Consider the following 17,528-nt stretch of genomic DNA (forward strand, 5'->3'; position numbering starts at 1 on the left):
TTTGTTTGTTGGTAGAATAACCCCCAAAAGCGGCCGGGCGCGGTGGCTCAAGCCTGTAATCCCAGCACTTTGGGAGGCCGAGACGGGCGGATCACGAGGTCAGGAGATCGAGACCATCCTGGCTAACACAGTGAAACCTCGTCTCTACTAAAAATACAAAAAACTAGCCAGGCGAGGTGGCGGGCGCCTGTAGTCCCAGCTACTCGGGAGGCTGAGGCAGGAGAATGGCGTGAACCCGGGAGGCAGAGCCTGCAGTGAGCTGAGATCCGGCCACTGTACTCCAGCCCAGGCGACAGAGCCAGACTCCGTCTCAAAAAAAAAAAAAAAAAAAAAAAGAATAACCCCCAAAAGCTCAAAGCTAAAATGCATCATCAGTCCTAGTCGGCAGTTCCTTAAGAATGGACTGGCGGCGTGGTTGAGCTGATATGGAAAAGCTGCACCTTCCTGCAGAAGATCAACTGACCTGCTATCCCACCCCAAATTTCAGCCTGAGGTATATTTCAGTGAAGGCAGGTAGCTGTGCTTCTCAGAGCAGAGAAGCAGTTTTAAGAGCAGAAAGGTAGAGGAAATCTAGAAAAGAACCGTCTTGATACAGATTTATCCCATGGTGTGAAGGGAGGGCAAAGAACCCAGTGGCACTTCGCTTATCCAGCAATTTCTGTCACTGTGGTGACCAACTTCTGCCCATTCCAGAGGGTCTTGAACTGCTCAGGAACTGGGAATTCATTCTGCAAATAAAGAAGAGACAGCAGGTTTCAATCTGAGCTAAAGAAGAGCTGAGGCTAAATCTCACACATTTCTCCCAATGCTTGCTTCCACTTAACCCAAGGGGCACGGGAGGATGTAGCAAGAGACCAATCACAGAGCCATGTGGTGTTCTAGTGTTCAGTGATCTTGGACAGACTATTAAGTCTATGGGGTGTAAATAACAGTACATATGGCTTTATAGCACCAGCTTGACAAGGTGCCGTGGCTCATCCCCATTCTTTTTTGCTACCTTGAGCTCCATTTAGGCAGAAAGCACCTTCCTTTGGAGCTCCACTACACTGGACTACCTCATTTCTGTGTGTTTTTTTTTTTTTTTTTTTTTTTTTTGTTGAGACGGAGTCTTGCTCTGTCGCCCAGGCTGGAGTGCAGTGGCCGGATCTCAGCTCACTGCAAGCCCCGCCTCCCGGGTTTACGCCATTCTCTCGCCTCAGCCTCCCCAGTAGCTGGGATTACAGGCGCCCGCCATCTCGCCCGGCTAATTTTTTGTATTTTTTTAGTAGAGACGGGGTTTCACCGTGTTAGCCAGGATGGTCTCGATCTCCTGACCTCGTGATCCGCCCGTCTCGGCCTCCCAAAGTGCTGGGATTACAGGGTTGAGCCACCGCGCCCGGCCATTTCTGTGTGTTTTTGGTGTGCATTATTGGGTTTTTAGCTGCTCAGTGCAGAATGTTCGTGAAACAGCTTTCTCCAATGCAAGAAATCTTCAGTCCCTTCTGTTTTTTTTTTTTTTTTTTTTTTTTTGAGACGGAGTCTCGCTGTGTCGCCCAGGCTGGAGTGCAGTGATGCGATCTCGGCTCACTGCAAGCTCCGCCTCCCGGGTTCACGCCATTCTCTCGCCTCAGCCTCCCAGTAGCTGGGACCACAGGCGCCCGCCACCACGCCGGCTAGTTTTTTTTTTTTTATTTTTAGTAGAGACGGGGTTTCACCACGTTAGCCAGGATGGTCTCGATCTCCTGACCTCGTGATCCGCCCGCCTCGGCCTCCCAAAGTGCTGGTATTACAGGCTTGAGCCACCGGCCCAGCCTAGTCCCTCTGTTTTTAACATCATACTAAAGAGATCAGGAAACTTACAAAGTCACCGCCTTCTGTAGGAATGAGGACATTCATCTCGGAAGATTTGGCACTGACTATTTCACAATCCAGGGAATTCTTGCTCAGGTAAGCATGGCAGCCATCTGTTTTGTTGATGGATATGGTTGGCACTTTACCCATTACCTGCAGAGTAAACCAAGAGAACTGAGTCCCAACAGCTGGGGAGGACAAGAGTAAGTTGCAGGAAAAGCTTTCCTGTTTCACGTGACTCAGCAACTACATGAAAAGCTCACAGGTGCGCAAGACACTGGATACTTGGGTGGGTTGGGATGGGTCCTGAAAAGAACTCGCCTGAAGAGCCAACCCCTCTTCTGCCATGTCCAAAGCAGCTCAGCTTACAGACTTTGTAGAATCAGATTCCCACGAAAGCAACATCTGTGGGTCTACCATGTCGCTTTCAATTAATTCCCCAGGGACAAAAAGAAGGAGCCAAAATATCGAGTTACCTGAACTTTGACATCCCTACTGTTGATTATCTCCACAATGCCCACCACGTCATCGAATACCAGACCAAGTTTCTTACAGTTATCTAGGAGAAGAAAGGGAGTTTGTCAACAGTATAACTTTAAAGGAAAGTAATATACATTTAGGAATCTTTAAGATAGGGTAGGTAAAATGATATTAGCCTTCTCGGGCTCTGGGACGGGGCTTGCATGGGACAGCGACAAAGACTTACCTATTGTAATGGAGTTAATTTTGCCCTTGATTTGCAATGTCGTGTTGACACACTTGTATATGTAAGCCACCTGTTTCAGCTCTGTGTCATCAATCACCAGGTTGGAAACATTTTCCTGATTTTCCTATCAGAGAGAGATCCCAGGATTCTCATCACAAAGCACACACCAAACAAAAAAAACCCAGGCTATCCCAAACTTTTTGTTATTGCAATTGAAGCCAGAACTCTGCCCTCATCTAGCTAAGCTCCATTGAACCCCCTGTCCCTACTCCTTTTCCCCAGGAGGCGGAGGTTGCAGTGAGCCAAAATCGCGCCACTGCACTCCAGCCTGGGCGACAAACTGAGACTCCATCTCAAAAAAATAAAATAATAAAAATACTTGCCCCTGTCTAGGTATTTTTAACTTACCACTCTCCATTTCTTGCCCTCCAGTTCAAGTACTGCTGGCTCCTTCTTTGTGGCTGGTTTGGGGGACGGGCTGGTTTGGGGTTTAGGTGCAGAGAATGGTTTGGGGCCACTGCGTACGGGACCACTCTGAGCCTTCAGGGCAGGGTTCTTGTGAGTCTTCATGTCATCAGATACATGCTTCAGGGCTGTAAGAACAACAGCTACCTTGTTCCTGTCCTTCATACCAGACCTCTGAGCTGCTATCATCATGTTAAACATCCTTAACAGAATTCAAAGCCAAAAACCAGAGCCTCTGAGGTGTTCTCTTGCAAGCAGTTTTGAAGAAGTACTTTCATCATTTCTTTTCTCCCCAAGGTTAAATTATATGGTTCCATTAACAACAACATGGAATGTGTACATACTGTGGTTGGCGATAGGGAGTAAATGCACAGAAAAAGACCTAGAAAGACATATCAAATATATATGCACAAATATGTCGTTTTTAAAGCAATAAAGGAAGAAAAATAAGTGGCAGTAATGAAAATTTGGTAAAAGGAAAAAAAAAAGAAAAAACCCTCACTCCCCACAGCTAACTAACCCTACTTCCCCTACCTCCTCCGTCAGTGTTGGCATTTGCGACTCTACGATATTGTTTTCTCTCTCTCTCTATATATATAGTTTTGTTGGTTATGATCACACACATTGTTAATAAATTTAGTTCAACTATTGACACTTAAAAACTTTCTCGGCTGGGCGCGGTAGCTCAAGCCTGTAATCCCAGCACTTTGGGAGGCCGAGACGGGCAGATCACGAGGTCAGAAGATCGAGACCATCCTGGCTAACACGGTGAAACCCCGTCTCTACTAAAAAATACAAAAAAAAAACTAGCCGGGCGAGGTGGCGGGTACCTGTAGTCCCAGCTACTCGGGAGGCTGAGGCAGGAGAATGGCATAAACCCGGGAGGCGGAGCTTGCAGTGAGCTGAGATCCGGCCACTGCACTCCAGCCTGGGCGACAGAGCGAGACTCCGCCTCAAAAAAAAAAAAAAACTTTCTCATGTTAACCTGTAGTTTAGTATGTTTCTAGGCCAGACGCTGTGGCTCATGCCTGTAATCCCAGCTCGCTGGGAGGCCGAGGCAGGTGGATCACCTGAAGTTAGGAGTTGGAGACCAGGCTGGCTAACATGGTGTATTTTTAGTCTCTACTAAAAGTACAAAAAAATTAGTTGGGTGTGGTGGTGGGTGCCTGTAGTCCCAGCTACTTAGGAGGCTGAGGCAGGAAAACTGCTTGAACCTGAGAGGCAGAGGTTGCAGTGAGGAGATCACACCACTGCACTCCAGCCTGGGCAAAAAAGTGAGACTCCGTCTCAAAAAAATAAAAAAATAAAAAAAAATAAAAGTAAAAATATATTTCTTTTATGTTTTAAGGGGAAAATAATTCATGATCTCCCACAGCAGGCTGACACACGCCTTGCTTTGAAGATGGCCTGATCTATGTTAACTATAACAAATACTGAATGGCCTTTATCTCCATCATTCCTTGTGGTTGTAACTTACATACTAGATTTTTTTTTCTTTTTTTTTTTTTGAGACGGAGTCTCACTCTGTCGCCCAGGCTGGAGTGCAGTGGCTAGATCTCAGTTCACTGCAAGCTCCGCCTTCCAGGTTCACGCCATTCTCCTGCCTCAGCCTCCCAAGTAGCTGGGACCACAGGCGCCCGCCACCTCGCCCGGCTTGTTTTCTGTATTTTTTAGTAGAGACGGGGTTTCACCGTGTTAGCCAGGATGGTCTCGATCTCCTGACCTTGTGATCCGCCCGTCTCGGCCTCCCAAAGTGCTGGGATTACAGGCTTGAGCCACTGCGCCCGGCCGATTTTTTTTTTCTTAAACATTACGTGGTTCACTGTAGAAAAACATGTAATGATGGCATACATTTCATCAACAGGACATGTGGTAGTTAACCATTTCTCTTACTGTTGGATTTAGGTTGTTACACCATTTTTTGCTACTATGATCGTAGACTCCTAGAAGTGGCTGGACAACTCAGACTTCCGCCAGATGTGTTAAGGGTATCTACTTTATACCAACATTAGGTCACTCTCATGCAAATTTTCCATGTAACCAGTATGCATCTTCTGAGGAAGTTAACTCCTAACACAGTGCCTTCCAGAGGCCATGTGGTGCCACGGAAAAAGCTCTGGGGAAAACCGCCAGCTCTGTGCCTTTGCACAAGAGGGTACTCTATATATGCTACCTAATATTAAGTCACTTTCCCATGGGGCAGAGGACTTCCTCCAACTGTGATCATCATTTTCAATTTCCATTTAAGCCAGCTTTGCTGTCCCTTAAAGGAACAGGACACACCAAATGACTCCCACACAAGTCAGGGTTGTGGTTTACAGACTAGCTGTTGGGTTCTGGTTGGTGGGGTCTGGCCCACACAACTTGTTGTACCGACTGTGTCAAAGTGCTCACTCACCATGTGTGATGCTCTCCCCCTGATTAATCTGCGCAAACAGTGCTGAGCGGGAGGCGGACTCATCTGAGCCTGAACTGGTAGAGACTGGGGGAGGAGGGGGGCCTGGTGGAGGGGGAGGAGGACCTGATCCAGCAGAGGGTCCAGATGGCAGTCCACTCAGTTCTTTTGCCACAGGCCCCTGAAACAGTAAGTGCAGGTAACATCGTTACCCTCTCTCTTCCCCTCTGTACCACTCCCAGTAGCACCCTACATGTGGCCAGTGCACATGGGGTCCCCACTACAGCCTTTGAGGCAATGAGTAATGCGTCCTACCCATACCCAACTTGGCTTTATGCCTTCTCACCCTTTCCCGAAGATCCAGCTCTCAGTTCTATTTCTTGACCATCACCTTTTGCCTTTGACCTCACCTGATTCCAGCTTTAAAAACTCTTTCCACAAATCTATTTGACATCTTCCTTAGTGTGTTACCAGTACCTCAGATTCAACAAGTTCAAAACTGATTTCATCATTTCCTGCATGCTCCCCTCCCTGTATAATCATCCCTTGTCCCTGTTTCAGTGAAAGATGTTACCATCCAAGGCTGACTAGTCAATCTTCTTTGAGGATTCCAACTTCTTCAACCTTATCAAATCTCTTTCTATGATCTTGGTGCTATCTCCTGCAAATGTGTTTCTACTATCTCCCAAACACCATGACTACTTTCATAATCCGAGCATGAGTCCTTATTCCTAACCTATATACTGAGACTCTTTTAAAGACAAATTGGATCATTTTCACTCCCTTGCTCAAATACCTCATCCCAACGTCTCAGCCTACCTTCCTTTCCAGCCTTTTCTCCTAAAAATCTGACTATTTCCCCTTATTGAAGCCAGAGATGACCAATCTCTACATTTACTCTGCATTTATTTTAAGCTGTGCCTTTTGTAGTATCCCACTTCTCACTGCCCTATACTTCTTTCAAGTCTCACATAAGAGTATATACCTTCAAAGCACAATCTCTTCTAGTGAGAAGCACTCTTCTTTTCCTCATACTCTAGAGTCTATATCTTTATTATAGCATTTGGCTTGGTGATTTGTACTGTTGTACTGGGGTTTTGCGTTCCTATTTTTAAGCACCTTAAAGGCTGGGACAGTGTAACTCATTTGTGTGTGTCTCCCACTCTAGCACCAATCACTGTCCCTGACATGTTTATTGAAATTGAATACCACCAAGTATTCCTTCTCCTATGATCCTTGCTCCCTTTACTCTTTTTTCCCTTTCTTTCTCCCCCTTTTCTTTCTCCCTTCCACTGAAAAAACTAGCATTCCCTCACAGACTTTGGTAGTGCTGAAGTCTAAGAAAACTGTGGACCCCACCCTGGAGAGAGAAAGTGGGAGGGAGGGAGGGAGGGAGGGAGGGAGAAAGGATTCACTAACCGTTTTGCTCCAGGCCAGTCCGGTGGTATGGAACTCCTTAATGTAAGCCTGCAGCTCTGTCCATATACTTAAATAAGCTTTGACCCAGTCTACATGCTTCTTATCCCTGGGAGGATTAAAGAAGAACTTGTCACAGGTGGTCTGGGTACATAACAGTGGTGATTCCAGAACCCTTCTTTCCTATGGGCTCACATTCTCCTACCTGTGGTGTTTCTTAGGCTCTGCTCAATGGCAGCTTTTCTGTCATCACCAAACTTCTATGTATACACAACCTAGTCTATTACCCTAATCAGACCAAACTCCACTAAGATAGAGACTCTGGATTCTATCTCTATCTCTCATAGCAATGTTTCTCAAACTGTTTTAAGTACCAAAACTTTTTTTTCTTTTGACCACTTGCTTATTGAAACTTTTTCCAAAGTAGAACTTAAACACAATCTAATATGTAAAACTGATAAAAGCAGACATTCTGTACATAAAACCATGGTAGAGAGGAGAGCTCTTAAGTATCACTGTGGAACTCTAAGAAACTTAACTGCCTTATGAGACAATGCCTTATGTCAAAATATGCCCACTCCCACCAAAAGCAAACTTAAACTTTCCTTTAGGAGGAAACAATCAGCATTACATTATAGAAATAGCACTGTACCTATGGTCCAAGTCCCCTCTCTTCTTGTGTATTAGCTGGGAAGGTTATTTAGCCTGAGACTTACTTTCCTCAACTGTAAAGTGATGGGATAATGGTGGGATATATCAAAACACTGTCATGCTTAATTCCATGTTGCTAGAAGGATAAAGAAGTGCCTGTTGTTCTGGGACACATTTCACTCACAGGAAGGTATAGTATTACTTAAAAAGAGTAGTTAATAGCCGGGCGCGGTGGCTCAAGCCTGTAATCCCAGCACTTTGGGAGGCCGAGGCGGGCGGATCACGAGGTCAGGAGATCGAGACCATCCTGGCTAACATGGTGAAACCCCGTCTCTACTAAAAAATACAAAAAACTAGCCGGGCAAGGTGGCGGGCGCCTGTAGTCCCAGCTACTTGGGAGGCTGAGGCAGGAGAATGGCGTAAACCCGGGAGGCAGAGCTTGCAGTGAGCTGAGATCCAGCCACTGCAGTCCAGCCTGGGTGACAGAGAGAGACTCCGTCTCAAAAAAAAAAAAAAAAAAGAGTAGTTAATAAATGTTTGTTGATTGATGAAGGATGGAAGAAAGGAAGGGTTTACGTAGATATGCAACTTAATAAATTTTGCCTGCAATCATTCCAGTTCAAAACCAGCAATGGAGAAGTCAGAACTGGTAGACATAACCTTGTATGTGGTTAGACATACAAGGACTGCCCTACGTAATACCTGCACTGGCTAGGCAGCCTTACTCTCACTTTAACTGACTGCATGAAGAATTTCTGTTAAGTCCTATTGAACCCTTTGCCATTGGGCCAGATAACAAATTCTCAACAAAGGAACAAAATCTTATATAAAGGGCATTAGTCCATGTTACTGTCAGCAAAACTTCCTAAACCCAGAAGGCTAAAAGGGCCTCTATCAACAAAGGAGAGAAAGCAGAAGTGGAAGCAGAAACATTTCCTGTTTGCAAATGCAGCTGTGAGACAATATCTGTAAAGCTCTCCAGAAAGCAGCCCCGAGATAAAACCAGCACAGTGGCTAAGGGCAGCCTTCAGTAACTCCAAAGTGCTACTCCAGCAAGTAACCAAATGGGTTTATCCTTTACCCCTTGAGAAAAGGCTGAACTTGGCTGGGCACAGTGGCTCATATCTGTAACCCCAGCACTTTGGGAGGCCAAGGCAGGAGAATCATTAGAGACCTGCCTGGGAAACAGTGAGATCTCATCTCTATGAAAAAATTAAAAAATTAGCCAGGCATGGTGCAGCATGCCTGAAGTCCCAGCTACTTGAGGGACTGAGGTGGGAGGACTGTTTGAGCTGGGAGGTTGAGGCTGCAGTGAGCTGTGATTGTGCCACTGTACTTCAGCCTGGGTGACAACACGAGACACTGTCTCAGAAAAGAAAAAAAGAAAGAAAAGAAAAGGCTGAACTTACACATCTTTGTACTCTTTGAGGACTCGGTTTGTATAAAACATGGCAGCATCATTCATTTCTTTCACATAAGGGCCAGGCTTGGGAGCCTAGAGAGAAACAAGCTGTCAGTGACTCAGGACCTCTCCAACTATATTGCCTTCCCTCTTAGAATCTAAACCCACACCCCCAGCCCTGGAATCTGCACTGCTCACCATAGCCACCCAGCCCAGGGCCTGGATACTTTCGCTGACAGCTGACAGGTGATTAAACAACTTGCTGCCTCTGTTCTTCTCCCGAAAGGTTATCACTTCTTTGATCTGCTCTGAGATAGGTGCCAACAAATCAGAAAGCTTATTCTAGGAAAAGATACAAGAAAAGATTCAGATTAACATCTTTCCACAAAGGTGTCTATGCCTTCTGATCCTGAAGGTAAGAATTCTCTATGGACTCTAGTAAGCACCCAAATAAACTGCATTAGTCCTGTCCTGATTCCTAAGGCTAAAATACTGCTCATCATCTCACTCTCCTCGTAGAGTCCCAACTCCTCAGGCTGCACCTGATGGTTCTTCATGACCAGGATCCATACTTCAGCTATACCACAATACCTCCATTTCAGCCACTTGTCTCTTTTTTGTTCCACTTAGAGGACATACACTCAGGACATCATTCCTGTGCCTTACTCATGATGTTCTCTTCTTTTTCCATGAATCCACATTTTCCTCACGCTTCATGAGGGCCCTCCAACCCAGCCACACCAGCCTCCTACAGCATTTGTTGTCAGAATAACCAATTTTGGCATTTTATCACTCACCAATACAAACTATCAATGGACCCATGTGAATATGCTTTACTTTCTCATTAATTCTTCAAAGATGAGCTCTTTTATCATCATTAAAGCCCTCAATGCATTGCTAGTCATGTAGTAGCTGCTGAGTAAAGAACTGATGAATCAAATGCATTAGGGGGCTTAGTCCAGGCATGGCGGCTCACGCCTGTAATCCCAGCACTTTGGGAGGCTAAGGCAGGAGAAATGCCTGAGACTAGGAGTTCGAGACCAAACTGGACAACACAGCACAACTTTGTCTCTACAAATAATAAAAAGAATTAGGGCCAGGCATGGCGGCTCACGCCTGTCATCCCAGCACTTTGGGAGGCTAAGGCAGGAGAAATGCCTGAGACTAGGAGTTCGAGACCAAACTGGACAACACAGCACAACTTTGTCTCTACAAATAATAAAAAGAATTAGGGCCAGGCATGGTGGCTCACGCCTGTCATCCCAGCACTTTGGGAGGCCAAGGTAGACAGATTGCTTGAGTCCAGGAGTTCAAGATCAGCCTGGGCAACATGGTGAAACCCCATCTCTATAAAAATACAAAAATCAGCTGGGCATGGTGGCGCATGCCTGTAGTCCCAGCTATTCAGGAGGCTAAGGTGGGAGAATCATTTGAGCCTGGGAGGTGGAGGTTTCAGTGAGCCAAGATCCTACCACTGCACTCCAGCCTGGGCAACAGAGTGAGACTCCATCTCAAAAATAAATAAACAATTAAATAAATAAATAAGCAAGCTAGGCGTGGTGGCGCACACTGTAGTCAAGGCTACTCAGGAGGCTGAGGTGGGAAGATCATTTATGCCTGGGAGGTCAAGGCTTCAGTGAGCTGTGATTGTACTATTACACTCCAGTCTGGGTGACAAAACAACACCCTGTCTCAAAAAACAGATTTTAAAAAAAATAAATAAATAAAATAAAAAACAATTAGGGGCTTAGCATTCAAGCAGGCACCTTGGCAAAATGGATGAATTTTGTTTGTTTGCACCCTTCCTCCAAAGCTCCATTTCCTGAACATCTCAATTCTCAGATCTTAACCATTCAGGACAGATTAAGAATTAGAATCTAATTCTACATATTAGAATTAGATAGTATCTATATACACACACACACACATTGTTTTTTGAGAGAAGGTCTTGCTGTGTCGCCCAGGCTGGAGTGCAATGGTGTGTTTAGGGCTCACTGCAACCTCAAACTTTCAGTCCCAAATGTTCCTCCCATTTCAGCCTCTCAAGTAGGTGGGACTATAGGCATGTACCACCTTGCCTGGCTACTTTTTTTTTTTTTTTATTTTTAGTACAGACAAGGTCTTGCTATGTTGCCCAGGCTGGTCTCAAACTCCTGGCCTCAAGTGATCCTCCTGCCTCAGCCTCCCAAAGTGCTGGGATTACAGAAGTAAGCCAGTATGCTTAACCAGAATCTAATATATATGACATTATCTTGCACTATTTTTATATTATCTAGGCATGCTGAGAGTCAAGGGTTTTAATACAGCATTTAGGACAACTTGCTTTATTATTCCTCTGTAGGAAAGCCAAATGCAAAAGAAGGCAACCTATTTTCTTTGACTCCAAGAGAAATCTAAATTTTCTCTAATTCAGCTTTTCACATCTTGCACCATAAAATTTTGAGGTGGGAGTAAAATTAAAGGGAGATTCTCCCAACCAGTGAAGGATGAAGAGAGAAGCAATACTACAGGAGTTTTAAGATCTCCACAGGAGCACTACTAAAGCCCATCCACAGTGAAGCAAGAGAATCATCTTTAAAGGGCTTTGGAGACACTATGATGAATGTGGACTCAGCAAGGAGGGAGGCAAGCAAAGTCCCAGGAATAACCACGGGCCTATGCAAAATGACAGAGAAAAAGTCAGTAGAGACCATTAAGTACTCAATAGTACCTTCCCATGAAGGCACGTAAAGTATGGCTCTACCTCTGGGACTTGGTATGAACATGTATTATCAAAAGCCTAGTAAGTCTATTTTAAAATGTTATAATAGCTTGACAGAAATCTCTCAACTTGTCCTGAGCATCAAACCAAAATGAAACCAGCTAGTAGTGAACTTACATCTGCTGGCTGTTGACACTGAGAAGCTGTAACCAACAGAGCTCGCTCCAACTTCAAACCTGTGTGGACCATCTCCGCCTGCCAGAAAGAAGAATCAGCTATTGATGACACATTATAACTGGAGAAGTCTTGATAAGAATAACCTGAAACCTCTACTTCCATGTACTCTGATAGCAACCCAGGCACTTCATGTTATCCTCCTCATGATTCTGGATTCCAGGGACTGATAGCAGAATTACATATACTACTGTTCCTACTGGAACTCATCAGGGACACATATCCAGAGTTGGAAGTGAAGTTAAATGGATAATCACCTAGCCTTAAATGAAGTCATGTTAGCACCTTACACATGCATTGTGATACTGTGCACTGAAAAATCCTTCCTATTTCACATCAGCAAAATAAAACAAACAGCAACCAAAAAAACACCTTTCTTTTCTCAAAAACTGAAGACAGGAGTAAAGGCAAAGGCCTAAATGTATGCCGAAAATTCTCAAGGTATTTACTCCTTTAGGTTAAAGCTCTCTCTCAAATGCCAGATACCATGACCCATTAATAAATAATTAAATCAATTTAGTGAGCTTAATACAACAAAAGTATGAGTGCAGCACACCAACTTCAGGTTATTTCCAAATAAAAAGTTAAAAAAAAGAAGTATAGCAGAAGTAGTATAAATATCATTTTGTGAAACTTTTATCTCAGTTACAAATATGTTCTTTATTTCTAAGGGTCATTCGTAGTCAAAAGACTTTAAGAAACATGAGACTATAAGCACTATTAAAATACAAAAATTCAAAGAAAGAAATCTATTTCTTTCTGGATTTGCATTTTTAAACACAAATGATAAATGTTTTAAAGTTTTTTCAAATGTTACAGAACTGTATAAAGTAAAAATGCAAGCCTCCACACCCTTATTAAAGTCCCAGTCCCACTCTCTAGAGCTAAAACCATTGGCAACAGATGGTATTTGAGAGGCTCAAAATAGATTTTCCAAAACCCAAGCAACCAGTCTTGGAGAAAGGTTTAGGTGAAGAAGATCCCGAGCATGGTTACTGTTTATAAAGGATCATTCGGTGAGCTAGCAGGAAGGTATTTTGGGTCCCAAAAATAGAGGTAGAATGTATATGTGAGTGTAGGGTGGGGGTAGGGAGTGGTGGTGATGACGTAGGAGGCATAAAGGAAGGTGGGAGGAAAGGCACCTGTCACTGCCTACTTCATATTCTTGCTGTGGGTTAAGTGTGAAAATAACCCACATTAGCATAACTAATAACTATCAAGCATAGTTTTATAAATGCTAAGTCATGATAATGACTCCTTTAAATAAGCCACTGTAAGTTTGATTATATAATATGTTGGGATCAAACTAGTGCATGTTCTTCGCTACAAAGATGAACAGAACCATATTTTATGTACCAAGCAAGCTTTCTGTACAAATATGTGATAAAAGCAAGGGGCCTAGAAAAATAAGAGGAATCGTTTCTGTGGCTGGACTGAACTCCTCAGTACAGGTAAAAGAAAAATAACATGTGTAATGCTTCAAACCAAGAGGCACTTCTCAAGGAGCTCTTAAACCAAGGATGAGGACCTTGGCTGACTGAAGAAAGCTGTCAGTCCTTAAAAGAAGGGGAAAAAGGCAAACATCCTTACATGTTTCTGCACATCTCCCCCAATCTCTTTACTGATCTTCAAGTACTCTGCCACAGGACCAGCAAGCAGTGAGTCAAATGCCTGCACATACGGAGCTGCTCCTGCTAAAGACAAACACACCACGAAGAATCAGCCATGCATCAGAAGGAGGCTTCTTTAAAACGTGCTTCTATATGAAAGTGAGGAGGCAAGGTAATACAGTCAACAGGATACTGGAACAGGAGTAAGGAAACCTGGGTTCTAGGTTCAGTATCACCACTAACTGGTTGTGTGACCTTGACTAAACTCGCTCTGTCGCCTGGGCTGGAGTGCAGTGGCCGGATCTCAGCTCACTGCAAGCTCCGCCTCCTGGGTTGACGCCATTCTCCTGCCTCAGCCTCCCGAGTAGCTGGGACTACAGGCGCCCGCCACCTCGCCCGGCTAGTTTTTTGTATTTTTTAGTAGAGACGGGGTTTCACCATGTTAGCCAGGATGGTCTCGATCTTCTGACCTCGTGATCCACCCGTCTCGGCCTCCCAAAGTGCTGGGATTACAGGCTTGAGCCACCGCGCCCGGCCAATTCTCTTTATCTATAAAATGAAAATAAACAAAATGATCCTCCAAGGTTTCTTTTAGTGCTAACATTCTACGTTTCAATTGCTGCATGTGCAAAATGTCCAATTTGCCAACTGTTTGGAGAGAGGAATTATATTATCACTTGTCATTTGACTTACATTGGAGTCATTCTGCTAAAGAAAGAACAGGAAATATCACACAAGCAGGAAGTTCTTGTGTTAAAATAACTTAACCACAGGCCTCCCTGTACAAGTCATTTCCTTTCCTCTCTTATCTGTTCAAAGCAATACAAATTACAAAAGATAAACCATCTAGATTAAGTTTTGGAAAGTTAGCTCCAAAGGAGAGAATAATAGAAAATTTTCAGGCCAAGACACTCAAAGAAAGCATTCTGCTGGGCTGTGGACTGCTTACCTTTTGAAGGACTGTCTCCATAACCACGGTGCATGTCAGAGGTATGGGATACTGCCTCCAGGCGGCCCACTGCCCTCTCCAGTCTTTCTACCAGATTTTGCATGTCAGCCATAATGGACCACCTGCTGAAACAGATCAAATGTCATTTGTTATTTAAATATTAAATAGCACCTACAGAGAGAAAAACAGAAAATTCCTGGTCACCCCCAGGTGGATGAAGAAGATGCCAATTCTCAGGAACAGAATAGTTTAATAAAATTAAGATGTTATCTGCAAAATGGAACAATACAAAAAATCAGATAAAAAAGTAGTCTAGTATATTTACAAAATCAAAAGACCTCAGTAAGCAAGAGAACTGCTCAGGAAAAGGTGTTCACTAAAGTAAATGCTTACTCATTCAAATACTTACTCAATATTTACTATGATACTGTGTGTGGAAAGTTAGAATTTGCAAAGGATAGTCACATATATTATCTCAGTTTGAGCCTCCCGACAACTATTCAGGAACAGAAGGATGATTACTACATGCTTAGTGATAGAAAACTTAGTTTCAGTGAAGTTAAATGACTTGCCTAGTCACACAGCCACTGAATAGAGAAGCCAGTACTCAATTCATCTTCTGGCTCTAAGTTCAGTGTGTTTTTTCCCACAACATCCTCTGCCTGAATGTGAAATATCCCAAACCAAGATGAACAGGATATTTACTCTTCCCTCAATAAATTTTTTTTTTTTCAGACAAAGTCTCGTTCTGTCACCCAGGCTGGAGTGCAGTGACAGGATCTCAGCTCACTGCAAGCTTCGCCCCCCCCCCCGGGTTCAAGGGATTCTCCTGCCTCAGTCTCCCAAGTAGCTGGAGTTATAGGTACGCACCACCATGCCCGGCTAATTTTTTGTAATTTTAGTAGCGACAGGGTTTCACTATGTTGGCTAGGCTGGTCTCGAACTCTTGACCTCAAGTAATCCACCCGCCCTGGCCTCCAAAAGTGCTCGAATTGCAGGCGTGAGCCACTGTGCCCAGTATGCCCTCAATAATTTATAGTCTAATGGGGAGACTTAACATATGCACTAACAAGTATGAAACAAATAGAAAAAAAAATACTAAGGTGACATAAGGGAGTTGCTGATAGAGAGGCATGAGATTTCAAAGAGGGGAGGAATATATCAGCTGGAAGGATCAGATAAGGATATGATGGAGAAGCTGCCATTTGAGCCAGCCTTCAAATGAAGATGAGAAAGATGTGGACATGCAGTAGGGAAGCACACTAGACACATCCAACAGAACTTGTTACAGATCTTTCACAAGTGCTATCTTATCTGAACTAGCCTAATTCAATGTCTAATATCCCAAAGAAAGTAAGCTCCAAGACAGAAAGGACCTTATATAGCTTATTCCTTACTGTATACTCTACCATCTAGACTACTACCTGGCAGGTAGTAGATGTTCAATAAATATTTATGAAGTTATGAACCTCACAAATAGCATTCCAAAACTCCAGAGGGACAAGGGTGCTAAAAGTTGCCCATAAGTCACACATAAGAGTAAAATATGATCAATGCACTGCTACATAAAGTATTTGAGACCCTAAGTGATCTCATAAAAACTAGTCAGTGAAATTTCAATCCAAGCTTTGACTTGGAAAAGATTCCATTTCATGAAAGCATCGATTCAGGTAACTGAATTCAGTTCAGGTAACTGAAGCTGAATGAACTCAACTCCCTTGAAGCTGCCTAAAATGACCACAGCAATTATGATTCCCCCAAAGATGACAGCATGCCAGAATTATCTCAGTTTAACACATTGTCCTCCCTGTGGAAGAGATAAGCAGCTCGCAAGATAAAGTAAGGAAAACAATATAATCTCTGTCCATTCTTCTCTGTGTACAAGCTCTGGTCTCTGTGGACCCAATCACTTGTCAGAGAGTGTTGTTTAAAAGAGAAGCAAAGAAAAAAAATGAGAATGAGAACCAAACAAACCTTTCCATTCCCTGGCCTGCAGCAGCAGCCGAAGCTTCCAGGTTTATGTCCTACTCTCAAACAGAGAAGACCATAAGTAGTCAACACACTTTCTCTGATGTTATGACACTATCAACTGATATCTGAATTCTTGCCCTGTTCCATTATGCATACTGATCAAGGCACAGACTCACATATATATACAATCCACCATGCTATAAATCCAGGGGAAAAGGCAAGGAATGCAATAAACTCCTATGCTACCTTCCATGAACAGATACCACTCGGTTCTGTTATAAAACAGGTTCCTTCATACATGGATGTTTCAGGTTGAGACCATTGTTAACATGAAGACACAGTACATGTGTTGCTAGAGGCTGCCAGAGTTTGTGAACATTTGCCAATCTTAAATGCTGAATAATAGAGCGTCATGGGACTTTGGCTCCCTTTTTCCGTATTTCACTTGTATTTGTAGGCTTTCGCTGCTAAACAATCTACAGTCTGCTGTCTGACTTAAGCAGAATGAAAAAGGACAATACAGCTACCATTTACAGCTAATCTCATTCTACCACTAACCAAATACAAAAGAACAGAAACTGTTTTTTTGTTCTTGGTGGGAGTAAGATGAGATTTGAGATGTTATGGAAAACAATGTCCAGAATTGAAGTGTGACATTGTAATGTGAAAGATACACCTTTTCTCATTCCCTACACACATGTACATTCTTCGGGTAGTCATGTACACTCCTAAGCCTCTGACTACCTCACTGTAGTAATGCCAGCCTATTTGCCAGGTGGTACCACCATAACCACCTACAGACTAAAGACTACCACAGCAGCATATCCATCCAGCTCAGGCCATTCATCTGGATTAAATTTTAGATTCAGGTCAAGTACTGTGGCTCACAACTATAATCCCAGCACTCTGGAATACCAAGGTGGGAGGAAGTGTTTAAGCCCAGGAGTTCAAGACCAGCCTGGACAACATGGCAAAATTCCATCTCTACAAAAAATAAAAAAATTAGCCAGGCATGATGGTACACACCTGTAGTCCCAGCTACCCAGGAGGCTGAGGTGGGAGAATTACCTGAGCCCAGGAGGTCAAGTAGTGATTGTACCACTGCATTCCACTGCACTCCAGCCTGGGTGACAGAGTGAGACCCTGTCTCCAAAAAAAAAAAAAAAATCCAGCTTTCACCTAGACATCTCTATCTGGA

The 17,528-nt window shown here is 43.7% G+C and overlaps 1 protein-coding gene across 11 annotated transcripts in view; it reads right to left on the reverse strand.

The window, feature by feature from the left end:
* Positions 1-472: 472 nt before the first annotated feature.
* The window catches only part of CAP1 (cyclase associated actin cytoskeleton regulatory protein 1), a 33,423-nt gene continuing 16,367 nt past the window's right edge, over positions 473-17,528 (reverse strand). For 4 of the 11 annotated variants that reach the window (XM_033226972.1, XM_033226970.1, XM_033226969.1 and 1 more), the window contains exons 2-13: positions 14,360-14,484; positions 13,391-13,494; positions 11,744-11,821; positions 9,064-9,207; positions 8,873-8,958; positions 6,816-6,921; positions 5,400-5,577; positions 2,945-3,129; positions 2,537-2,660; positions 2,307-2,389; positions 1,840-1,983; positions 473-728 (exon numbers count right to left, since the gene is read on the reverse strand). In XM_033226972.1, coding sequence (XP_033082863.1) covers positions 645-728; positions 1,840-1,983; positions 2,307-2,389; positions 2,537-2,660; positions 2,945-3,129; positions 5,400-5,577; positions 6,816-6,921; positions 8,873-8,958; positions 9,064-9,207; positions 11,744-11,821; positions 13,391-13,494; positions 14,360-14,471 — 1,428 coding nt within the window. In that variant the 5' untranslated portion in view covers positions 14,472-14,484 and the 3' untranslated portion in view covers positions 473-644. The remainder of the gene's footprint in view (positions 729-1,839; positions 1,984-2,306; positions 2,390-2,536; positions 2,661-2,944; positions 3,130-5,399; positions 5,578-6,815; positions 6,922-8,872; positions 8,959-9,063; positions 9,208-11,743; positions 11,822-13,390; positions 13,495-14,359; positions 14,485-17,528) is intronic. The other 7 variants (XM_033226971.1, XM_033226968.1, XM_033226967.1 and 4 more) reach the window with 3 other exon arrangements.

This window comes from Trachypithecus francoisi, unplaced genomic scaffold (genome assembly GCF_009764315.1).
Source record: "Trachypithecus francoisi isolate TF-2019V2 unplaced genomic scaffold, Tfra_2.0 Lachesis_group12, whole genome shotgun sequence".
Taxonomy (NCBI): Eukaryota; Metazoa; Chordata; class Mammalia; order Primates; family Cercopithecidae; genus Trachypithecus; species Trachypithecus francoisi.